This window comes from Nymphaea colorata, chromosome 4, assembly GCF_008831285.2.
Source record: "Nymphaea colorata isolate Beijing-Zhang1983 chromosome 4, ASM883128v2, whole genome shotgun sequence".
Classification (NCBI taxonomy): domain Eukaryota; kingdom Viridiplantae; phylum Streptophyta; class Magnoliopsida; order Nymphaeales; family Nymphaeaceae; genus Nymphaea; species Nymphaea colorata.
The window spans coordinates 25,149,134-25,168,415 of NC_045141.1; the positions used below are offsets into that span (position 1 = coordinate 25,149,134).

The following is a 19,282-nucleotide window of genomic DNA, read 5'->3' on the forward strand; positions in this document are numbered from 1 at the left end:
CACTCGTCATGGTTGCCTGTTTTCTGAAACTGCCACACGTAGCAAACCCTCTCGTGTGACCTTTTCTTGCTCCGAATATTTAGGAAGTCTCCCAGTCCCAGTCCCTGATCATTCTCATTCGGTTTCCCTCTCCCTCTCTCTCATTGCTAGTACGCTTGGTAAAGCGGTGGCGGTGCTAGTGTGCTTGGTGAAACAGTGATGGTGCTAGTATGTTTGTTGTTGGACAAATTTTAGATGGATAGGCAAGAATTTGGTGGAATTGGGAATCCTACTGAATTCGCTAGGCATGCTCTCCTCCGGTGGTTATCGATCTTGGGTACGGTTCGCAATTTATTTCACATTTCTCACTACTATTTTGGATGAAATTTTCTAAGTGTTCTTTTTGGATAGTGAATTCTTCCTCACTACTGCGTCCAATTCTGTTGGGTGGGTAGGAACGGTTCCGATGCAAAACTGTGGTATCTATATTTTCCTTTCATTTGATTGGATAGTTATATGATCGGCTGGTTCTTTAAGAAGATCGTCGATGTTGTCTTAAATTTTTGGGGAGGTAGCACATTAACGAGTTGAATTATCAAAATGCTTGGATGGGGATTCAAAAATGCTAGACGGAAATTTGGAACGATTTGCTGATGGGTATGGGGCACTATGGCTAAACTAGTTGAGTGCTATCTCTGAAATTTTAGGCAGCACAGTCTACATAATCAATGGAACTACTATGTTGAAACCTCACTGTTATCTTGAGATATCTTGACGAAAACATAACGTCCGTGATTTCTTTTAAATACCTAAATAGTTCGTAGAATGTGTTCTATGTATCTTGAATAATTAGAACGAGGTCTATTGCCATGCTAAACTCGGGACGGATTGATTCCTTCTCTCTGATGGACGGGCAGGGACTGCTTGAATGGGATGAAAGAAACTTACAATGCGCTAGAAGTGCTTGAGTTGGATGCGTTTTATGAATACAAGGCGTTGTTTGTTTTAAGTTTATACTTTATGTTGCAGTTGGGCATGGCCGTCGTCGCTCATCATCTGTTCTAAGGCCTTCAAAGCGAGAGCCATGACGCCTTCGATAAGGAGACCTGTTTCATGCGTTATTCTCGATTTGGATGGAACACTTATAGACACAGGTGTGTTAGATTTCCTACATTCCACTATTAAAGTTGATCTGCTTTGCAGCAGTAATAATCACATGATGTGAGTTTTCCTAATGGTTTTAGGTGTTTATGGGTTCATTTGTATATCTTCAACAAGTTATTGTCCTTTCAGAAGGCAGTGTGGATGACGTGCTGAAAGTCTTCTTGGTCAAGTATGGTAAAAAATGGGATGGGAGAGGCACACTGAATAGGACAGGAAAGACGCAGAAGGAAGCTGCAGCTGCCATTATAGAAGATTATGGACTCCATTGCAGTGTAGAAGAATTCATGACTGACGTTGCCCCATTCTTCACTGACTTGTGAGATTGAATCCTTTCACTGTTTCTAATGTAATCTCTTTTTCTGGATCGTAGTTTTTAAAGTTCTAAAAGGTAACAAATGTTGTGTTGTCATATTAATAATTTAATGCCATTAAATGCTTTTTATGTTACTTGAATTTTGAAATTTGTTGAAAATGTAGTGAGCTCTCTTACTGATTTCTGTTTGCTCCCTTCTGTTAAACTGAAGAAAGGATTTCTTGTCTGTTTCGTTATCTTTATTGACATTTGATTATTTCAGTTGGTCCAAAATCAAGGCTCTTCCAGGTGCTGACCGGCTAATCAAACATTTGCATCGCCATGGTGTGAGGATTGCATTAGCTTCAAACTCTTCTAAGGATGGCATAGAACAGAAGATTTCATATCACCATGGTATGCCTCATCTGAAATTTCCTGCAAAAATTGTCCGATTACAGTTAAGGTTATGTTTTATTCATGTACGACAGCTTTTCATTCTTTTTTTCTATAATTGATCTGCGTACAGGATGGAAAGAGTCCTTTTCTGTAATCATTGGTGGTGATGAAGTACAAGAAGGGAAACCATCACCTGAGATGTGAGGCTTATCATACTTTATTGACTAGTTTATGTTGATTAAGTTTCTTAAAACCTACAATTCATTCACCTTCAAATGTTCCCATGGCTTGCTTTGTTAGATTTCTTGAGGCTGCCAAAAGGCTGAATGTTGATCCTTCTAGCTGTCTGGTTGTTGAAGATTCAGTGTAAGATCCCTCCCCCTCTATGATGATGCTTAGTTCCTGTTTCGCTGCTGGAGAAAATAGGCCCATATAAATAAGGACCAGGCCAGAATTAATAAACTATTACCGTTGTTTTGATGTTGGTTGTTAGTAGTGCCATCCTTTTGTTGAATTTCCAGCAAATATTTACGAGAAGCAGTACCATATTGGTGTCTGAGGGAATTGCTGATATGATGGAGTAACTGTGAACATGTCTTGGACTAAATTTTATTGTATTTTCTCAAAAAACATTTGCAGAAGTGTAGCATGTAATGCGAATAGCAGGTGATATTTCACATTGAACAGTGGGCTAGTTTATCATTGTGCACATTACTTTAATGATTATTTATTGTGTCAGTACCCATTTATTATGTGTAATTTTTGTTTATATATGCCATATTTGTTTGTTGATGTGCTTGTCATGCCTGTCATATGCATGGCTTTTTGAATTGTCATGCTCCAGCATGGAAGAAAAAGCAATCTTCCAGCATGGAAGAAAAAGCATTCTTCCAAATTATATGAATTTCATGTGAGCATTATACTATATGTGATACAGCATGCCTGATTTTCAACCAAATTTATGCTTGCAGATGGTCAGAGTAAGAAGGATCAATGGATAGGTTTTGCTAGGATAGGCATGGTGCTTATGTTGAGAAGCATGGGCACCTTGAAGATGCATGAGCTGTTTGTTCTGGCAATCAATATAGTGGGAAATGCTCATAGTCTTGCATAAGATATAGACTGCCAGGACTGTCAAACAAGGATCTGCTTGCATTTGTGCCATAAATTGGTGATGATTTATGTAGAATTCAAGAGTGCAAAATAATTTTTTTGTGCCAAGGGTAAACCATCTTCTGCCATCCAGTGGTAGAGAGTTAGAGATTAATGGTTATAACATTATTTTACTGAAAATCATTTCCATGGAACCAAACAGGTAGCATCTCTGTAATATTCTTTTGATATACTGAACTATTTTCTGGAAAATATCCTCTACATAATAAATCAGAAATTTCTTTGCCATATCCTTGTTTGACTTTTAATGTTGCAGTAGCTCAAAATTGTGATCTGTTGAACATTTTCATCAGGCCAGGCATTACAGCTGGTAAAGCAGCTGGAATGGAAGTTGTTGCTGTCCCTTCCATTCCAAACCAAACCCACCTTTATGGCTCTGCAGATGAGGTCATCAATTCTCTATTGGATTTGCAGCTTGAGAAATGGGGGTTACCACAGTTTGAGGATTGTATGAATTTCGTACCTCCACAGAACTTTGTATCAATATTTGGTTGAAGGATCAACCCTTATTTATTCCATTTTCTTCTTTCTGATTGGTTCTAAATCTTTTTTTTTCTCATGTAAAGGGATCGAAGGTACTTTGCCTATTGACCCCTGGTACATTGGAGGTCCTGTCATTAAAGGCTATGGTCGTGGCTCAAAGATTCTTGGAATTCCTACAGGTATGTTGAAGAGCACAATTCAAAAGAATGAACCACATTGGGCAGAAAATTTATGTCAATCCATCTTCTCCTCTCATTCTAAATAAGTTTAAGCAGCCAAAACTAATTAACTTTTGCACGTAACTCAAAACACTATCTTTTACTCTCGTCTTTGATTGTCCACTTGGTTTTTTCTCATGTTTCCCTTAGCAACCTTTATCTTTTTCTCTCCCCTTGTTTGCCTTTTTAATTCCAATTTTTGTTTGTTTTTTTTCTTTGCTGACCTCTTAGTTTGGGGTTTTCATTCAAGTTTTTCAACAACCAATGACAAGTTCATGTTAAAACTTCTACTGCCTTGCAATCTGGCTATTTATTTTCCTTAGTTTTTGTTGGGATCTTAGGTTAAAGCTGAGACCCTAGGATGCATCAGATGGTAAAAGGAAATTTTATTAACACGTTTGTGATGTCTCTAATGCATGAAGTTCTTTTAATAATATGATTCATTTGTCATGAGCACGGTTGTCTATCGACATTGTGGAGAGAATGCATGAAAGCCATCTGAATCATGTTCCATGTTAACCCTAATCATTAGCAAATTGAAGGTGTTTTTATGGTTTCTTTACTGTCTTTGTAGCTAATCTACCGCCAGATGGCTTCTCGGACGTTCTTTCACAGCATAGTTCAGGAGTGTATTTTGGCTGGGCAGGACTCGAAAACCGGGGCATCTATAAGATGGTGATGAGCATTGGTTGGAACCCATATTTTAATAATGCTGAAAAGACTGTAGTAAGTACCAAGTTGGCCTGGTAACATCACAATTGCTGATAGTAATGTTTATTATTCTCATCTCCTAGACCAATTAATATGCCCAAGATAGCAAGACAGCTAGCCATGTGATAAGTGTCTACATAAAGCCGTTACTCCATTGACAAGCTGTCTTTCCCTAAATAGTTCAAGACATGTTTCTGCTCAGTTCAGCTGACAATCAGAACATCAAGCTAATAACAATGTCATGCATTTCTCATGTCTTACTCTGGAAGTTTGTCAACATCTTGGTGACATGAGAATGTAATAATGTTCAGGAACCCTGGCTGCTTCATGATTTTAATAAGGATTTCTATGGTGAGCAGCTTCTTCTTGTGGTGGTCGGCTACATTAGGCCTCAGGTAATGCTTTTTCAAACTGGAATCTCCCTTTTTTTTTTCCTTTTTCTGATATGTTTGTTTTTATCGCGTCTGACGTATCTATGATTTTGGAAGGCAAATTTTGCATCACTCAGTGACCTGATTGACAGAATTCATGAGGACCGAAGGATTGCAGAGAAGGCCCTTGACATGCCCCTGTATTCAGGTTACAAAGACACACCTTATCTGAAAACTATGTGGAAACATGACGAATGAGATAATGCAGTACAACTGTTCGAGGAAAATGTCGCAGCTGCCTTTTCAGCAGAATTGGATTTTAATAAAAGTTCTTTTTCCTCCAAATACAAGCATGACGTGCATAAATGCCGTTTAGTTTCTTCATAAACAATAGTTTTATTGAAGCGTGTGAATCTGGCTACAACCTGTATATGGAATTGCATTTGTAAACATCATTTTCAGCTTAGAAATCAGCTAATATATCAGTTTATTAATCACAGACCTATGAGCAGATTGTGGGTCATTATTTTGCCCTGAATAGCTCTTCGTAGCTAATGATATGCAACGAAGGCCATGCTCATCCTTGTAGTCTTTGCCGTATGTATCCCTACTTTAAGCATTCCAATGTCAACAAGCATCATTCTTTTATCAGAACGACATTAGCATACAAGGAAAGGAGATCAAAACCACATGTATTTCCATCTGACTGAATAATTCCGTTCGAACTGCAAACCATGGAGCTAAAAGTAACTAACCATGTCAATATATCAATTTAGACCAAATCATTGAACTGTTCCAAAGAAATGGCAGACGAACGTCTGAAATAAAAAATTGAATTTGGATTTAAGAAATGACGGTCAGTGGGATTTCCAAGCTGATATCACGTCGTTGGGCTTTCCAACACTTATAGCCGATTTTCTAAATGGTTTTATCAAACATAAGGACGTTGCACGGCCAAATGGGTTATGTAGGGAGGAGATTTCCAATATGAATTGGCAAAGTAACAATATGGTTCAAAACGTTAAACAAATAAACTGGATTTATGCCATAATCACATTGACAACAGCAAGAGCATTCATCTGAGGTGAAAATTCAAACTTTCATTTATTCATGATCATTGAAAACTCAAACAATAAACTGGGCTTCATCCCGCAAAATTTCAACTCGATGTTTGCCCTTCTCTCTCTCTCTCTCTCTCATATTGTACAAAACCGAAACATACTTGGCTGGGAAAAAGTTCACACTTCTGACTGCATGAGCATCAGAGCAATGAATAATTTGGTGCACATGCAGCATTTCCTGGGGTATAAAAACCTCAGATTTGACAAGCATGAGCTGGAGACAGCTGGAGCACGGCAATCAATTCCACCTCCAAGAAAAAATACATCATAATCGAACACATTGGTACATCAACATGGTTACTTCGGCATATCCTCCTCACCATCCTCACTGTCATCGCTGCATTTTTTGTTTTTTTTGGGTGTGACAAGCAAATCAATAAAATGATAGAAGCAACATTTGTATACAAAGAGAGAGACCAAGAGCGAACCAAACAAATCGAGCAGATCAAGAGAATTTACGCACAAGCATGAAAACAAAGATAATGCATAACATTCAGATGTGATCTAGAAGCAGATACCTGTCCTCTGGAAGCTTTGAGATTCGCCTGGCGTCCAAGCCTGTGATGTACTTCTGAGAAGCTTGAACATGCTCTGAGCCTATCATCAAGTGTAGTACAGAGAAAATCACAATTTGAAATTTTGAACTATACATGGTAACAAATGCACATGCGTATACTGAGATGCTACAAAGTTAATACCTTTAGTCAACTGAAACACATGCAGAGCACATCGCTCGGCAGCAAGCCGCACAGGTGTATTCCCATCCTTCAGGCACTCAGCAAGGGCAGGTCCAACAATTGTTAAGAAGGGACATAGAGCAGACGGATTTGCCTGAAGTGGGAAAATGCTCAATCACTAGTTAGCATAAGATGGATCGACAGCCAGAAAGTTTTCTAATGGTTCTATAATGACATACCTTAGCAATTGCTTTAACACCAGATAAAGCTCTTCTTCTCACTTCACTGGAGTCATCACGCAATGTAGACACTAGACAAGGAACGAGTTCTGATGGCCCATGTGCACCTTCACTTTGAACCTGATACACTAGAAGCCTCCCCAATGCTCTATTTGCTGTCTCACGAATTGGAAACTAAAAAACATGCAAAATCAGAATAATCATGAATCACAAAAACCACGAAAGTGAAACTTGGAAGAAGTCGTCCTTTAATACCTTGTCATCTTCCAAAGCATCTTTTAAGCGACTGACAACCACTGGGTAGGCAGTACAGGTGCACAAAATAGAGGGACTATGCAAGAATATGGAAGAGAATGTCAAGATGGAACCATGTCTGATAAACCAGCTCTGTGACAAACCCATGGTTGCCAAAGTTTGTGCAAGATCAAGCATTTCCCCGTCATCCATGTACTGCAATTAGCACGTCAAAAATCAAGTAGCTGACTAAAAACAACAAAGGGGAGAGAACAGAAAAATAATGGAAACAAATCTACGCCAAAGTAATGGGAAGTTTTTATGCAACATATTGCAACCAAAAAGAAGAAGAGCAACGGGTTTAAGATTTTTTACTGAGGCAGCATTCTAGCAATATTTCAAAAGCTGCTAGCGAGAACTGCAATGGGTTTAAGATTTTTACTAGCAGTGCACTTCTTACTTTCTAGTAATTCCAAGGTTCCCAAAGAAGAGCATTTAATCCCTTCAATAATGTCCGAGGAGTGTGTGTGTGCACATGCAGATACTTATCCTTACTTCACTAGCTGTTAATGAGAAAATAAGATTGTCACGAGATAAAACACTGCACAGAATATGCAAATTAATGATAAAAAAATAAAAAAGTAACATTCCTGCACAAACTGAAAAAAATTGGCAGGAAAAACCTCAATATCTCATCGTCAAAGGCTAGTCACTGAGAATTTAATTAGCAACTGAAGCACATGGGTGCAATTCAATTCCCTAAATATAAAACTGAAGTTGTTCTTGTCTTGAGCATATATGCTCTACCACGAGAAAAAAAACAAAAGCAGTTGCAATTCAGCTTCTCCATGGATAAAATTTAACCAACAAAGCCACAAGAATAGTAAGCAGCCACAGAAGGCAGTGTCCTTTTGCTTTTGCCAAGGATAGACCACCCATTATGAAACGACTTTCCCTTTGCTTGTTCCAGCAGTGGAGGAGGAGATGACCCATAGATATTTCTTGATCAGCATCAAATCCATTTGGTAACAAAATCTAAGCTTAGAACGGAAATGGCTTAACTGAAAAATATTGCAGCCCCAAGCAATCTGACTAGAGCCATTTTTGGGAAAAATATAAATACTCAAATGCATAAAGAAAAAAAAAGGCTCGGAGGGGGAAGGAAACAAGAATAGACCATTCTAACCATGAAGGTATTCCAGTCATTTAATTGACACTCAAATGAACTAATGAAGAATCATACCTGAGACAGTGTACCCAAAACACCTGCAGCTGAACTTCGAATATGATCATCCTCAAGCTGTATTAAATCCTTTAGAAGAGTTAATGCACGAGAGCGAACAGGACTGCTAACAATCTTTCCAGCATGTTTCACCACACCCTTTAGAGCAACCAACACAGCTTCACGTGCACCACCATCGGACGCCTGAATGCAATTGCTTAATCTTAACACATATCAACCTTAGTTACAGGTCCAACAGCAAAAAACAAGTAACCAATTTACCTGCAATAATGAAAGTAGATCACCAACCAAAGGATCTACACGCGTACTAAGAGCACTAAGTTTCCCTAGTGCTAAAGCAGCACTTGAACGGACGGTCCTGCAATGACAGATACATACATGAGACATGGAATATGAGATGAGCTAATAAGCTCATTTACAACAGATGAGAACATATGAGCTTGCCTAGCATTGTCTTGCAGGCATTTGATAAAAGTTGTTTGAAGCTGTGGAAGGAATGGCTTCAATGCAACACCTCCTTTGCTTATTATGATGCACAAAGTGGACAGAATAGCACTTTTAACCTGCCAAGGAAATCTATCACCAATGATCCTAATAAGAGGCCTGCAACCAAAATTACCAAAAAATTAGCCAGTTGCCTTCAGCACTAAGCATAGGATCTAGACCCCATGATCATTGTATGAGAAAGTTCCAGTCCTACTTACCAGAGTTCTGAAGAAAAATAACATTTTTTTAGTTTGAGTTTTTTTGTAAGAACAGAATCAAGACATTCAAAAATCTCATAATTACTCTGTTACATCTTATTTAACACCTTTTAGGACATTACTACCATCATAGGAAATGGCAAAAACTTATAAAAAATGATTAAAAATATTAAAAGAGCAACTTATAGGCAATAGTTTCAGGATCATAAGCACTATCCTATGAAGGATCAGAAAAGAAATGATAAGAATGTAAAAGTTGCTAGTTAGATCTTCCACAAAAATAAGTTCTGAATCCAGCAGATTTTCAGGATATGTAATAAAAAAGTATTTTGGAATTCTGAAATGAGGAAGAAAAGGCACAAGGAATAACAAAAAAATGATGCAATCCACCAGTAGGCTTCTAATATTTTTCTTTAGAAATAGAAAATAAATAAAACAAAGTAAAGATCATTAAATTCTTCCAGAAAAATTGATAAAAAATAGTTACGACTTACAATGTCATAAACAGTAAATAGGACATCCAACTCTGCTTGCATATGTAATATGTAATTAACATTTGATTTCCATATCCCGTCCTTTCAAATCCCTCAATTAATAGCAGTACTGAGGTTTAGCAGTATACTCATAGAGATTAGAGAACTGAAGTATTCTTTAGGATCATTCTAGAAGAAAGAGTAATTTTAGAAGCTTTCTTTGATTATCACAAAAAAAAATCATGAAAAAGAGAAAATTAGGCCATGTCTCTCAATAAAGAAAACTATACTACTTCTCTTTTAACCATATCATAAAAGCAAAATAATGCATGAAAACAATCTTATCAGCAATAAACAAGGTTAAAAAACTTCTCATATCCAGGCAAGCACATGCATTCTAAACAGCAGAAGTTTTAAGAATCTAATGCTCCTGTTATGGCATGTAAGTCACCACTGTATCTACAAGCCAGAGCAGCACGTGCATGTTAGATAAAACAACTCATGAGGACACTGACAAAATATCACTCACAGGGAGTACCAAAAGTTATTTTACCAAATTATTTAAAACATAATGATGTACTCGAGCATCATAACAACTCAATGTTATAGGCTTATAGCCCTTAGGACCTGTTGTGCTTTTGTCAAACACCATGGGATTAAAAAGAAAAGACTAAAATACAATTAATAAATGAAAGCAGAATAATAGAAATGATTCCCTACAACTACAACAAAGCAGAAATTCTGCTTTCCATTGAACGTACCCAGTAATAGGAACAACAAATTCCTTGAGTGCTTTTTCACCAGTAACATCAACCAATTCTCCTAATCCTTCAGCAGCTTGCTCTCTTAATTCAGCTGAACCACTGATAAGACCCTGCCACCACCAGCATTTTATGCAAAGAGATTCAGTATTTCTCCCAAAGATAAGGACAGATATTCTAAAAAGAATATAAAAATGGCTTCATCAGTAGAACATAAAGCTCATGAAGAAGGAAAAAGAACCAGGTATGTACTATTCGCTAGCTAAGCAGTAAGGGAGACTCAACCTACAATGTAATTGGTAAGCTGGAGACAACTCACATTGTCCCCCAGTTTCAAGGAGGATGTTGGGGAGAGGAAATCGTATACTTAGAAGAAGGGTGTATGGTGTATTGACTTTTGTTTTTGAAATAGCATCAATGTACAGAAAAGGAGTCCCACACCTTAAAGGTATTCCTCAAAGTGTACATAATACTGAGGACTGAGGTATTCTGGTTGCGCATCTGCACCTTCATCTACGTACAAACTAGTTGGAACATGAACATCATTCATGACCCATCAATTCCTTTCAGCATATAAGATATATTCATCAAGGACCACTTGTATGCTTTCTCACGACAAAACCTAGTTTCTTTCCTTTATTACTACCACTCCAGAGCAAAGATGACCCTTCACCAAGAAGAGATTTTCTACCTGTCCCCATTGGATAGGAGGCACACATGGTGAGGTTTTCACTAATTTTATTAAACAACATTTATAAAAGTTCAAATATTTAGTGAACCGATCAAAGAAACCAAGATTAAAATATAATAAAAATATTGTTGAAAATGTAAAAATATCACAGTGAAAATGTAATACCATGGTTGTGGAAGTAAAAATATGACGTTTTCATTTTCAAAAAAATATTTTGGAAAAACAGCAAAAAAATTCATGAAGCAGTACAGAGTGTGGATACTTTCTTGCACACCATGATATTTGATATTGATGATATAGTATCTTGCAAACCATGACATTTCACATTGGCGACATTCTAAACCACAAATTCCTTAACAATACCTGAAGAAAAATTGGCAACAATGGTTGAAGCGCTTTGGGAAGACAGAAGCCAGGAATTACAATAGGCCCACCCTGTACATGGTAAAACAGACCAAGGCACGTCCGGGCTAAGTAGAAGCACAATCAAAATCAAGGCACAATGTTGACAAATATAACCATAAAAATATTAGCTGCATGTTGATTCTAACACAAAAATAAATACCTTTCGCTTCCTCCGTTCCTTGTCTCTAGCTGTTGACACAGCATCACGTACCAGTTTAATATAAGATGGAAGTACTTCCTTCGGTACTGATGCAACAACCTTTCCCAAGGCTTCCCAAGCACCCTATTCTCAAGTAAGGTGATTTGATTACTACTTATAAGCTATCAGAGATCAGTGTGTCATAAATTTTAGAATTAATATAAAATGGATATGGCCGTGACATACCATAACTGTAGCAGAATCTGTATCTGTAAGCATAACTATAAGAGTTGATATTATGTTGGGAGCCTCATCAACCAAATACAAATCACTGTTCTTGAAAAAGTACCCAATTAAATACACCGAGGCGCTCCTCATATATACCTAAAAAAATATGAAAAAGAATGCATCAATAACAGAAAAAATGAAAATGACCAACTAGAAACAGTTAAACAAACCTGGCTATCACCAAGGGTTTTGAGGAGCTCTGAGATCAACGGATCAATGCCCTCCTCGTCAATCACCAGAGCAACCGTTTCTCCAGCCTTTTTAGCCAAAGTTCGGGTATCCTATATCAAAGATATAAATCAAGCTATAGAAACCAAAGGAAATGCATGACCTGATATCACCCATATAAATATCTTCTTCTAAGTAAATACAATAAGCATCATAAGGAAAAAGGACATACATATTCACATGCTACCCATAAATATGAATATTACACACGTTTTTGTGCCAAAAGGCCCAAAACCAAAAACTCCAAAAACTGTGGAACCAGTTATCCAAAAGAACATTGTAGATCAATTGCATTTAGCAGCTACAAACTTGTAAAAGTTTTCTTTTCCTCTGAATCAAATAAAAAAAGTTATTTGTTCTCATGCAACCACGCCCATTAAAACCATGTTTGAGCAGTATATGGTGGAAGAAAATACAGAATTAGATCAAGAAAGCATTATCATAAACTAATGTTACACAATTTTTTCTACTTCATGTGGAAAGTGACCAAGAGATTTCACATAATCGTGAGAGTTCCTTCCTACCTCATTATCACTACCCATGCCAGAAAGTAACGCAGGAATAATAGAACCAAGGTGTCCATTTAAGCCAGGGCCAGCAACCTCTGCCAATGCTCCAATTGCATGAGCATTAAATGCACTGCATTTAGGAAAAAATGACTTGTTTACAAAAGGTCCATGCAACATCCACAAAATAAAAAACATAAATGAACTTACGAGAGAGGGACTTGCACTAGTTTTGGCAAAATGTGCGGCAAAACAGCCGTAGTCCTTACACTACATTGGGGGGAAACAGGAAAATGTAAGCAAAGAGTTTGAACACAGAAAGAAAGAACAAGAACAAAAATCAATTAAAAATTTAAAAGTTAATCACAAAGTATACCTCAGTATTTGTCTGAGACCATCAAGTGCAGTGCCAGATGTCTCATCATCCTCTAGAGCATGAAGAAGTGTAGGAACAATTTCATCAACCGCTTGCATTCCTGCGTTCTGCATAATCAACATTTAAAACCAACTAAATAACAATAAGTTAATATAACAATAACTAACATTGTAACTCAAGAAAAGACAGATACCTTATAAAGAGTGCCAAATGCCAATCCAGCAGATTCACGAACCTCAGGCATACTTCATAGGAAATCAATTTTAAATATAAAATGCAAAATGAGAAGGCAAGAGCACATTTAACATACAAAATTATAAATACACAAATGACAAAAGTACAAGAAAACAAAATAAACTTCTTTGGCACATAACTGCAAAATATTTAAAAATAAAATATACCTATCACAAAGAGCAGCTCGAATTGTAGGTATGAGCTCATCCATGAAAGCCAACAACTGGTGCCTACCAGCACTTGCCATGACTTCACTAAGCCCAACACACACACCCTGTCAGGAGGAAACATCCAACGTGAAATGGTGTGTGGTCATCCACCATATTTCAATAGATAAAGACAAATGCAAAGTTGCAAACTACCGTCCTCTTTCAAATTGCCTTATACAAGCCTATAAGTGAGCAATTGCAAATGACAATGTGCTCAACTTGCAAATACATACACACATGCAGAAATGTGTGTATACATTATATGTTTTTTTTTTCTTTATTATGTATTTATGTTATTTTATTTTTTGGGCCTGTTTGGTTGGTCTTCTAGTCCACTTTGGTAACTTTGTGTATGAAAACATTGTCACGACACAAGTGTTCAGGTATTTGAGCTTGATACAATATTTTTTTTCCATGTGTGTTGTATATGCCATTTATACACTACTCTTTATTTTGTGAGCGTTGCTTGTATTGCTCTTGTCAGCATCACAGGTTCTTGATTGAACGACTTTCTTGTGGCTTGTTGAAGTCCATTCTTTTCAGATTAGTTCTTTAGGGAACTTAACAACAAAAATGTTCACCCTATACAAGTAGGTGTATCCATCAATTTCCACTTGCCACCGTAAATATTTAAGTGTTCTGGCTAAATGGACCCCATTTGGCCTATATTTCAATTTATTAGTCATGACTCATGCCACTTGTTTAGCTCTTGTGAGAAAGAAATAACTACAATTAACATCCATCAATCCACTGGAATGGGTAACTGCTAAGAGATGGCAAAGTGATAGTTTTGGGTTCATGAGAACCATCTGAGAATCACAACCCAAGATGTCAGCTAAAAGAAAATGACAAAGTAGAACTGCAGTTTTATAGCCATCAGCCATCATTGACCATCACTGATCTGATGGTATCTTTATCTGAAAACCTGAATGCAACAAAGCCAAAACAAACACGAGGGTACATTTTGCAGAAACCACACAGAAATCCATGATTGCCAATCTCAATTACATTTTGAAAGTAGTTGTTTGGTCCAAGCAGATAATATGTTCAAAAAAATATGACATTTTTAAAATATTGAAGACATTGTACTAAGACAGGTCTAAAACATTTTCCCATCATAAGCCCAATCTTTTCCCAAGAATTCAAAAAAAAATATTGATATTTTTAGTATACATGTGTCTTTATTTTGTTTATTTTATGTTTAAAAAATAATCTAGTTTTCTGCAGAAAGGAATACTGGAAGACCTATCATCATCTCGTAGCACAAACTTTCATATTTTTTTTATTTCAAATCCTCTACCTTTTTTCCTGTGAAGAAATGCAAATTGAAAAAGAACTTAGAAATTGGTTTGTTGAGGACAACATCGATGAACCAAATACTTAATATGTACGGGATAAGAAGTTGGGACCAGAAGAAGCAAAAAATATGTCATAACAAAAGCAACAGGCATCCAAAAGATAAAGTACCCCATGCAACAACCAAAAGAAACATGAGACACAAGCGCATTACTGAAAAAAGAATAAAAAGCTGAAGTAGAGTTCCTACTAATGATCTTATGCACAAATACAAAACAGTAAAGATCATAAAATTACCTGTCTCCGGCTTGGGTTTGGATCCTTCAAACCTTGGGAAAGAATCGGTATAATCATTGGGAGGACACGTTCACCAAGCTTACGAACAAGTTCTCCAAGAGATCTTCCTGCAACCTGGAAATATACAGAGCATAAGGAACAAAAAGGACGGAAAATGAATTGCATCAAATTTATCCTCCCATAAGAGAACCAACCTGTCGCCTTTCAGATGATGTGGAGGCAAGTGATGATATAAGTGTATTCATCAAAACAGGCATTATTTCTTTCAAAGTCTTTGGAGTATTTGCTACAATTGTCTTCCAGACATGCAAGGCAGCCTGGAAAAAAAAAAAAGAACAAGTAACTGTAATGCTCAAGAAAGCATCAGAAGGGTGTCACAAAAAATTTAACAGCCCAAATGTATACAAAAACACACGTGAACACAAAGCATCATGGAATAACTTCAAGCAACAAAAAAAGGTCAGCAAAAAACCTGGCGGACTGACAAGCTGACATCTGTCCTGACCATATAAACAGCAGCCAGAACTTCATTTCGTTTCTCTCTTCCTAAAACCTCAATAATTGCCCGTCCATGTGCCTCAGTACTTGAACCCTCATCATCACTGCCACCTTCAAGAATTGCTTTGCCAGATGTTCCCGCAACCTTTGTAACATCATAGATTGCCTCAGACAGTGAATAGGAAAGCATAAAAGTCTTATAAAAACCTGTAACTTGAGCAACATCCAAAATCAACCTTGAAAAGAAGATCACCAAGAAGCTCAACAGAACTCTGCCGAATGCGCCAATTGTCATTGAAAATTCCATCTTCCACAGCAGGAAGTAGAAGAGGCAATGACCTGATTCCATGTTAAGAAAGCTATCAATCAAAAAGATCCTTAAGACGTGTTTCCTTATGAATCAACATCATTTCACCATATCAAATACAAGGCAGTATACATACGTTGTTGCATAATGCTCAACCAGGACATGACCTGCACTGAGAGCTGCATCACGCACAGATTCATTCTCATCGGCAAGACCTGCAAGCAGATAATAAACTTAGCAGAAAGTTTCTACAGTAATGTGAACATAAGATAATGAACTCACCATCTAAAATAGCAGGGAGAACTTGCTGCAGGTAATTTTGGAAGATGCCACCCAAAGATCTTGGTAGATACTGTGTAAATGGTGCACTTATTATAAGAAAAGAACTTTTTAGTTTTTATCTAGTGGATATTGGTTTTATACAATGCTCCAGGATTACCTTGAATAGTGTGAGATACCCATCCCGTACAGATGCCTTCGGATGAGAACAGTTTCGAATGACATCAGGAAGAACCTGATCAAAATAGTCCTTGCCCAACGCTGCCAAAACCTGCAAAGGACAATTCAAGTAGAAAAAGGAAATCTCAGATACATGTTAGGCAACATTATAGGTTCCATAAGATAGCCCCTTTGAGAGATCAAATGTCTTTCAATCGAATACACGGGCATGCCACTCAAGGACACTTAAAAAACTCCTTTTGTCTTTGTGAAGAAACAAACTTTTTCAAATATGAGCGAAAAACACATGAGCCTGACAAACAAACAAAATGTTAATTTAGAATCTGAAGATAATACGTGAAAGTATTATTCTTCCGGGCTGTTCATGAAAACCCATGGGTGAGTGATAATTGGCAAGGTTCGCCTCGGGCATAATATGGCAAAGTCGTTTTTCTAGGGAAATTCTTGGTAAATATTTAAAAATCTAAAAATGAAATGCAAAAAATGCGAAAATAAACATGCAGTAACAAAAAATGCAAAAACCGTCAAAAAGCTTGAAAAAAAGTGTTTATTCCTAAGTCACAAGGATACGAGTATGGAGATACGGGTACAGACATGACAACTTTAAAAAATGTGAAAAGGGGGATACGGCAGGATATATGTATGTATATATGCAAAATAACACAAAAAATCAAAATGGAAGCAAGATTTTAATAAACAAGTGATATAAATAAAAACATTATATGTTAATGAACAATAACTCTAAGAATAGATGAAAAGTAAGGTGGAAAAAATTAAATCAAAGTAAAATTAAGCAGTTTGGATTAAAGGTACCCAAGTGTGTCCAAGTACCCATTTTGGGTATGGTACGGGTACATGGACCTTACTGAAGTACCCATGTGACTTAGGATCCTTATTCGTGTTTTTTTGGAGTCCTTTTCATTTTTGTCATTTTGTGTCTTTTCCAAAAAGATGGGTCTTTCTGCTGTTTTATACAGCTGATGTATTTTTGAAGCAAAAAACGGCCTTTTCTTTTTTGAAAAAAAAAAAACATATTTTTCCGGTACTATGGTTCAAAGTAATTGGAACCCAGATTTTACGGCAGAGATGAAGCAAGACCAGTCCTGGGGTGCATAATATCACTTCTGTGCTCTCTCAAGAACAACTGATATCCATTCTGCATGACTACATAGTTTCCTATATTACATGGGCATGGGTGAAAATACTGGTGCCAAGCATTTTCAAAAACTTGGGTGTGACAACATATATGAGGGTATGGGAGAGTGTGAAAATGCCACAATAATATTGTCCATTTGAAGTTGCCGACAAAAGCTTGAAATAGTGCAAGAAATTCAAAATAAAATGAAAAATATTACTTGATATCATGTTATTCATACAATAATTTCTTTTCAAATATTATTTTTAGTTTTCAGGAAACTTATGGATAAAACTTCTCCCTGTTTTATGTTATGTTTTAGGAACCATTTAATGATTTTGTTTGTAGCTTTCAGCAAAAGTGAAGAGCAAATTATTGCACATATTTTTTGAAATTCTTGTATGTGTTCTGTAGTCCTCAAGACTTTCCAGATTTTCACGAGGTTTCCCAAGAAAATCCAATTCTGAAAAAAAAAACACAAGAAAAAATTTCCAAGGAATTGCCAGGAACGATATTGTTGAATTCTGAGCAAACTCATAATTTATTCACTATATTGAACATGATACAACCTAAGTGAGAAAATTTTTTTCTTCTTATTTATGCTCAAAGAAGTGACCACAACTATGACCAAACAAATGCAAGTATATCACTATACTTTTACTACAAAATTATGGCCCATAACAAGATTAAGGAGTCTACATAAGATATTTACTCACCTCACTCAATCCTTGGGCAGCTCCAGAGCGCTCGACATTACTACTATCTGATTTAAGAGTATCCAGTAACCATGGTACAAGATCTGGGAAGTGTTCCTGACCCATGCCTCTTATAAGTGACCCAAGAGCTCTGGCAGCTACCGAACGAACTTCTGGAATAGGATCAACAAGAACCTATTTGGGCAAAGAAACAACATAACTAAGGAATTCCACATATAAAAAGTAAACAAGTTCATATAAAATTTGAACCAAGAAATGATAATACCTTCTTAACTTCAGGAATGAGCAGGCCTATGTAAGGAATCATGTACTTTGGCTCTGTCACCAAGGAACACATGTTCCCCACTATCTGTGCCGCTTTCTTCTTAGTGTCAGCACTCCTTTCCCTGAGGCCACGGTGTACGATAGGTACCAATAATGCAAGTGACGGTGCATCAACTGAGTTGACAAAAGTAGTCTATACAAAAGATGCACCAGATTAAAAAAGTCAGGTATGGATATACAGAACTGACTAAAATATAGAAATGCTGCCAAAAAATGAATATATAGAGAGCACAAATACTCTGTTCACCTGGAGAAGAACATCAAGTGAGTGCCTTGTGTACTCATTAGGATCAGTAAGACCCAACAGCAGTGTAGGAACCAGTGAAGATATCTCGGGATTCCTTATCACACTTCCAACCTAAAGGCAAGCGAATACACCAATAGTAAGAAGAGAAGGGAATGCAAAAAAAAATGTGTGCTATTACGTAGGGATCAGTAAGGTACAAATGAACCCTACCTGTTGAAGGGCCATTTGCCCAGCTGACTGAACTTTGGGGTGTGTATCAGTCAAAACCTGTAAAATAATAAATTTGATCGACAGTCTTGGAAAAAAAAATCATGGTAATAAAGAGGAAGAAGCATAAATGAATTAAAATTAGCAACCTCAGTAAGTTTGGGTACAATTTTTGGGAGGCACTGGGACAGCTGTTCAGGAGCACAATAAGCCATTGCGCCAAGAAGCTGAACGCTACTTTGCTTGGTTCTCCATGCTTTGTCCTCCAGTCCCTGAAAATTGCAAAGGAGTTCATAGCAAGAGAGCAGTTTTTTACCAGAAAAATAACTGAGTCTTAGCCTATCCTCAAAATCATACATAGATTCACAACTGATCAAGCAAGAGTAGATTGCATCAGTACCCTAGTCTCTCATGCGTCATAACAATGTTCAAAGAAGACTTGAACGAATCATAGTGTCATAAGCTTATTTAGTGAACCACA

At 37.0% G+C, this 19,282-nt stretch overlaps 2 protein-coding genes across 4 annotated transcripts in view; one reads left to right on the top strand and one right to left on the bottom strand.

The window, feature by feature from the left end:
• Nucleotides 1–43: 43 nt before the first annotated feature.
• On the top strand, nt 44–5,286 carry LOC116253715 (bifunctional riboflavin kinase/FMN phosphatase-like). Of its 2 annotated transcripts, XM_031628685.2 has the most exons (11): nt 44–316; nt 1,009–1,133; nt 1,273–1,459; nt 1,719–1,849; nt 1,962–2,031; nt 2,132–2,197; nt 3,298–3,452; nt 3,571–3,666; nt 4,280–4,431; nt 4,728–4,811; nt 4,905–5,286. In XM_031628685.2, exons 2-11 carry the CDS (start codon nt 1,064–1,066, stop codon nt 5,043–5,045), a joined length of 1,152 nt encoding a protein of 383 aa, XP_031484545.1. In that variant the 5' UTR covers nt 44–316; nt 1,009–1,063; the 3' UTR covers nt 5,046–5,286. The 2 variants fall into 2 exon arrangements, with proteins under 2 accessions (XP_031484545.1, XP_031484548.1); XM_031628688.2 differs by lacking the exon at nt 44–316 and having other exon boundaries at nt 1,224–1,459.
• Nucleotides 5,287–5,867: 581 nt separating this feature from the next.
• The window catches only part of LOC116253561 (protein ILITYHIA), a 33,080-nt gene continuing 19,665 nt past the window's right edge, over nt 5,868–19,282 (bottom strand). For both annotated transcript variants that reach the window (XM_031628426.2, XM_031628425.2), the window contains exons 31-60: nt 18,951–19,073; nt 18,805–18,861; nt 18,595–18,705; nt 18,289–18,480; nt 18,024–18,197; nt 16,153–16,263; nt 15,996–16,065; nt 15,850–15,928; nt 15,643–15,745; nt 15,381–15,551; nt 15,103–15,225; nt 14,909–15,022; nt 13,274–13,380; nt 13,066–13,117; nt 12,873–12,979; nt 12,707–12,766; nt 12,515–12,629; nt 11,933–12,043; nt 11,721–11,858; nt 11,496–11,618; nt 11,294–11,365; nt 10,240–10,352; nt 8,746–8,904; nt 8,563–8,659; nt 8,302–8,484; nt 7,080–7,274; nt 6,825–6,998; nt 6,607–6,739; nt 6,427–6,505; nt 5,868–6,245 (exon numbers count right to left, since the gene is read on the bottom strand). In XM_031628426.2, coding sequence (XP_031484286.1) covers nt 6,206–6,245; nt 6,427–6,505; nt 6,607–6,739; nt 6,825–6,998; nt 7,080–7,274; nt 8,302–8,484; nt 8,563–8,659; nt 8,746–8,904; nt 10,240–10,352; nt 11,294–11,365; nt 11,496–11,618; nt 11,721–11,858; nt 11,933–12,043; nt 12,515–12,629; nt 12,707–12,766; nt 12,873–12,979; nt 13,066–13,117; nt 13,274–13,380; nt 14,909–15,022; nt 15,103–15,225; nt 15,381–15,551; nt 15,643–15,745; nt 15,850–15,928; nt 15,996–16,065; nt 16,153–16,263; nt 18,024–18,197; nt 18,289–18,480; nt 18,595–18,705; nt 18,805–18,861; nt 18,951–19,073 — 3,486 coding nt within the window. In that variant the 3' untranslated portion in view covers nt 5,868–6,205. The remainder of the gene's footprint in view (nt 6,246–6,426; nt 6,506–6,606; nt 6,740–6,824; nt 6,999–7,079; nt 7,275–8,301; nt 8,485–8,562; nt 8,660–8,745; nt 8,905–10,239; nt 10,353–11,293; nt 11,366–11,495; nt 11,619–11,720; nt 11,859–11,932; nt 12,044–12,514; nt 12,630–12,706; nt 12,767–12,872; nt 12,980–13,065; nt 13,118–13,273; nt 13,381–14,908; nt 15,023–15,102; nt 15,226–15,380; nt 15,552–15,642; nt 15,746–15,849; nt 15,929–15,995; nt 16,066–16,152; nt 16,264–18,023; nt 18,198–18,288; nt 18,481–18,594; nt 18,706–18,804; nt 18,862–18,950; nt 19,074–19,282) is intronic.

Excerpts from the sequence above, each read along its gene's own strand:
- LOC116253715 (XM_031628685.2), top strand. The coding sequence starts at position 1,064 with ATGACGCCTTCGATAAGGAGACCTGTTTCATGCGTTATTCTCGATTTG. Across the intron at positions 1,134-1,272 it reads TGGAACACTTATAGACACAG|AAGGCAGTGTGGATGACGTG; the intron begins GTGTGTTAGATT and ends TTGTCCTTTCAG. Across the intron at positions 1,850-1,961 it reads GAAGATTTCATATCACCATG|GATGGAAAGAGTCCTTTTCT; the intron begins GTATGCCTCATC and ends ATCTGCGTACAG.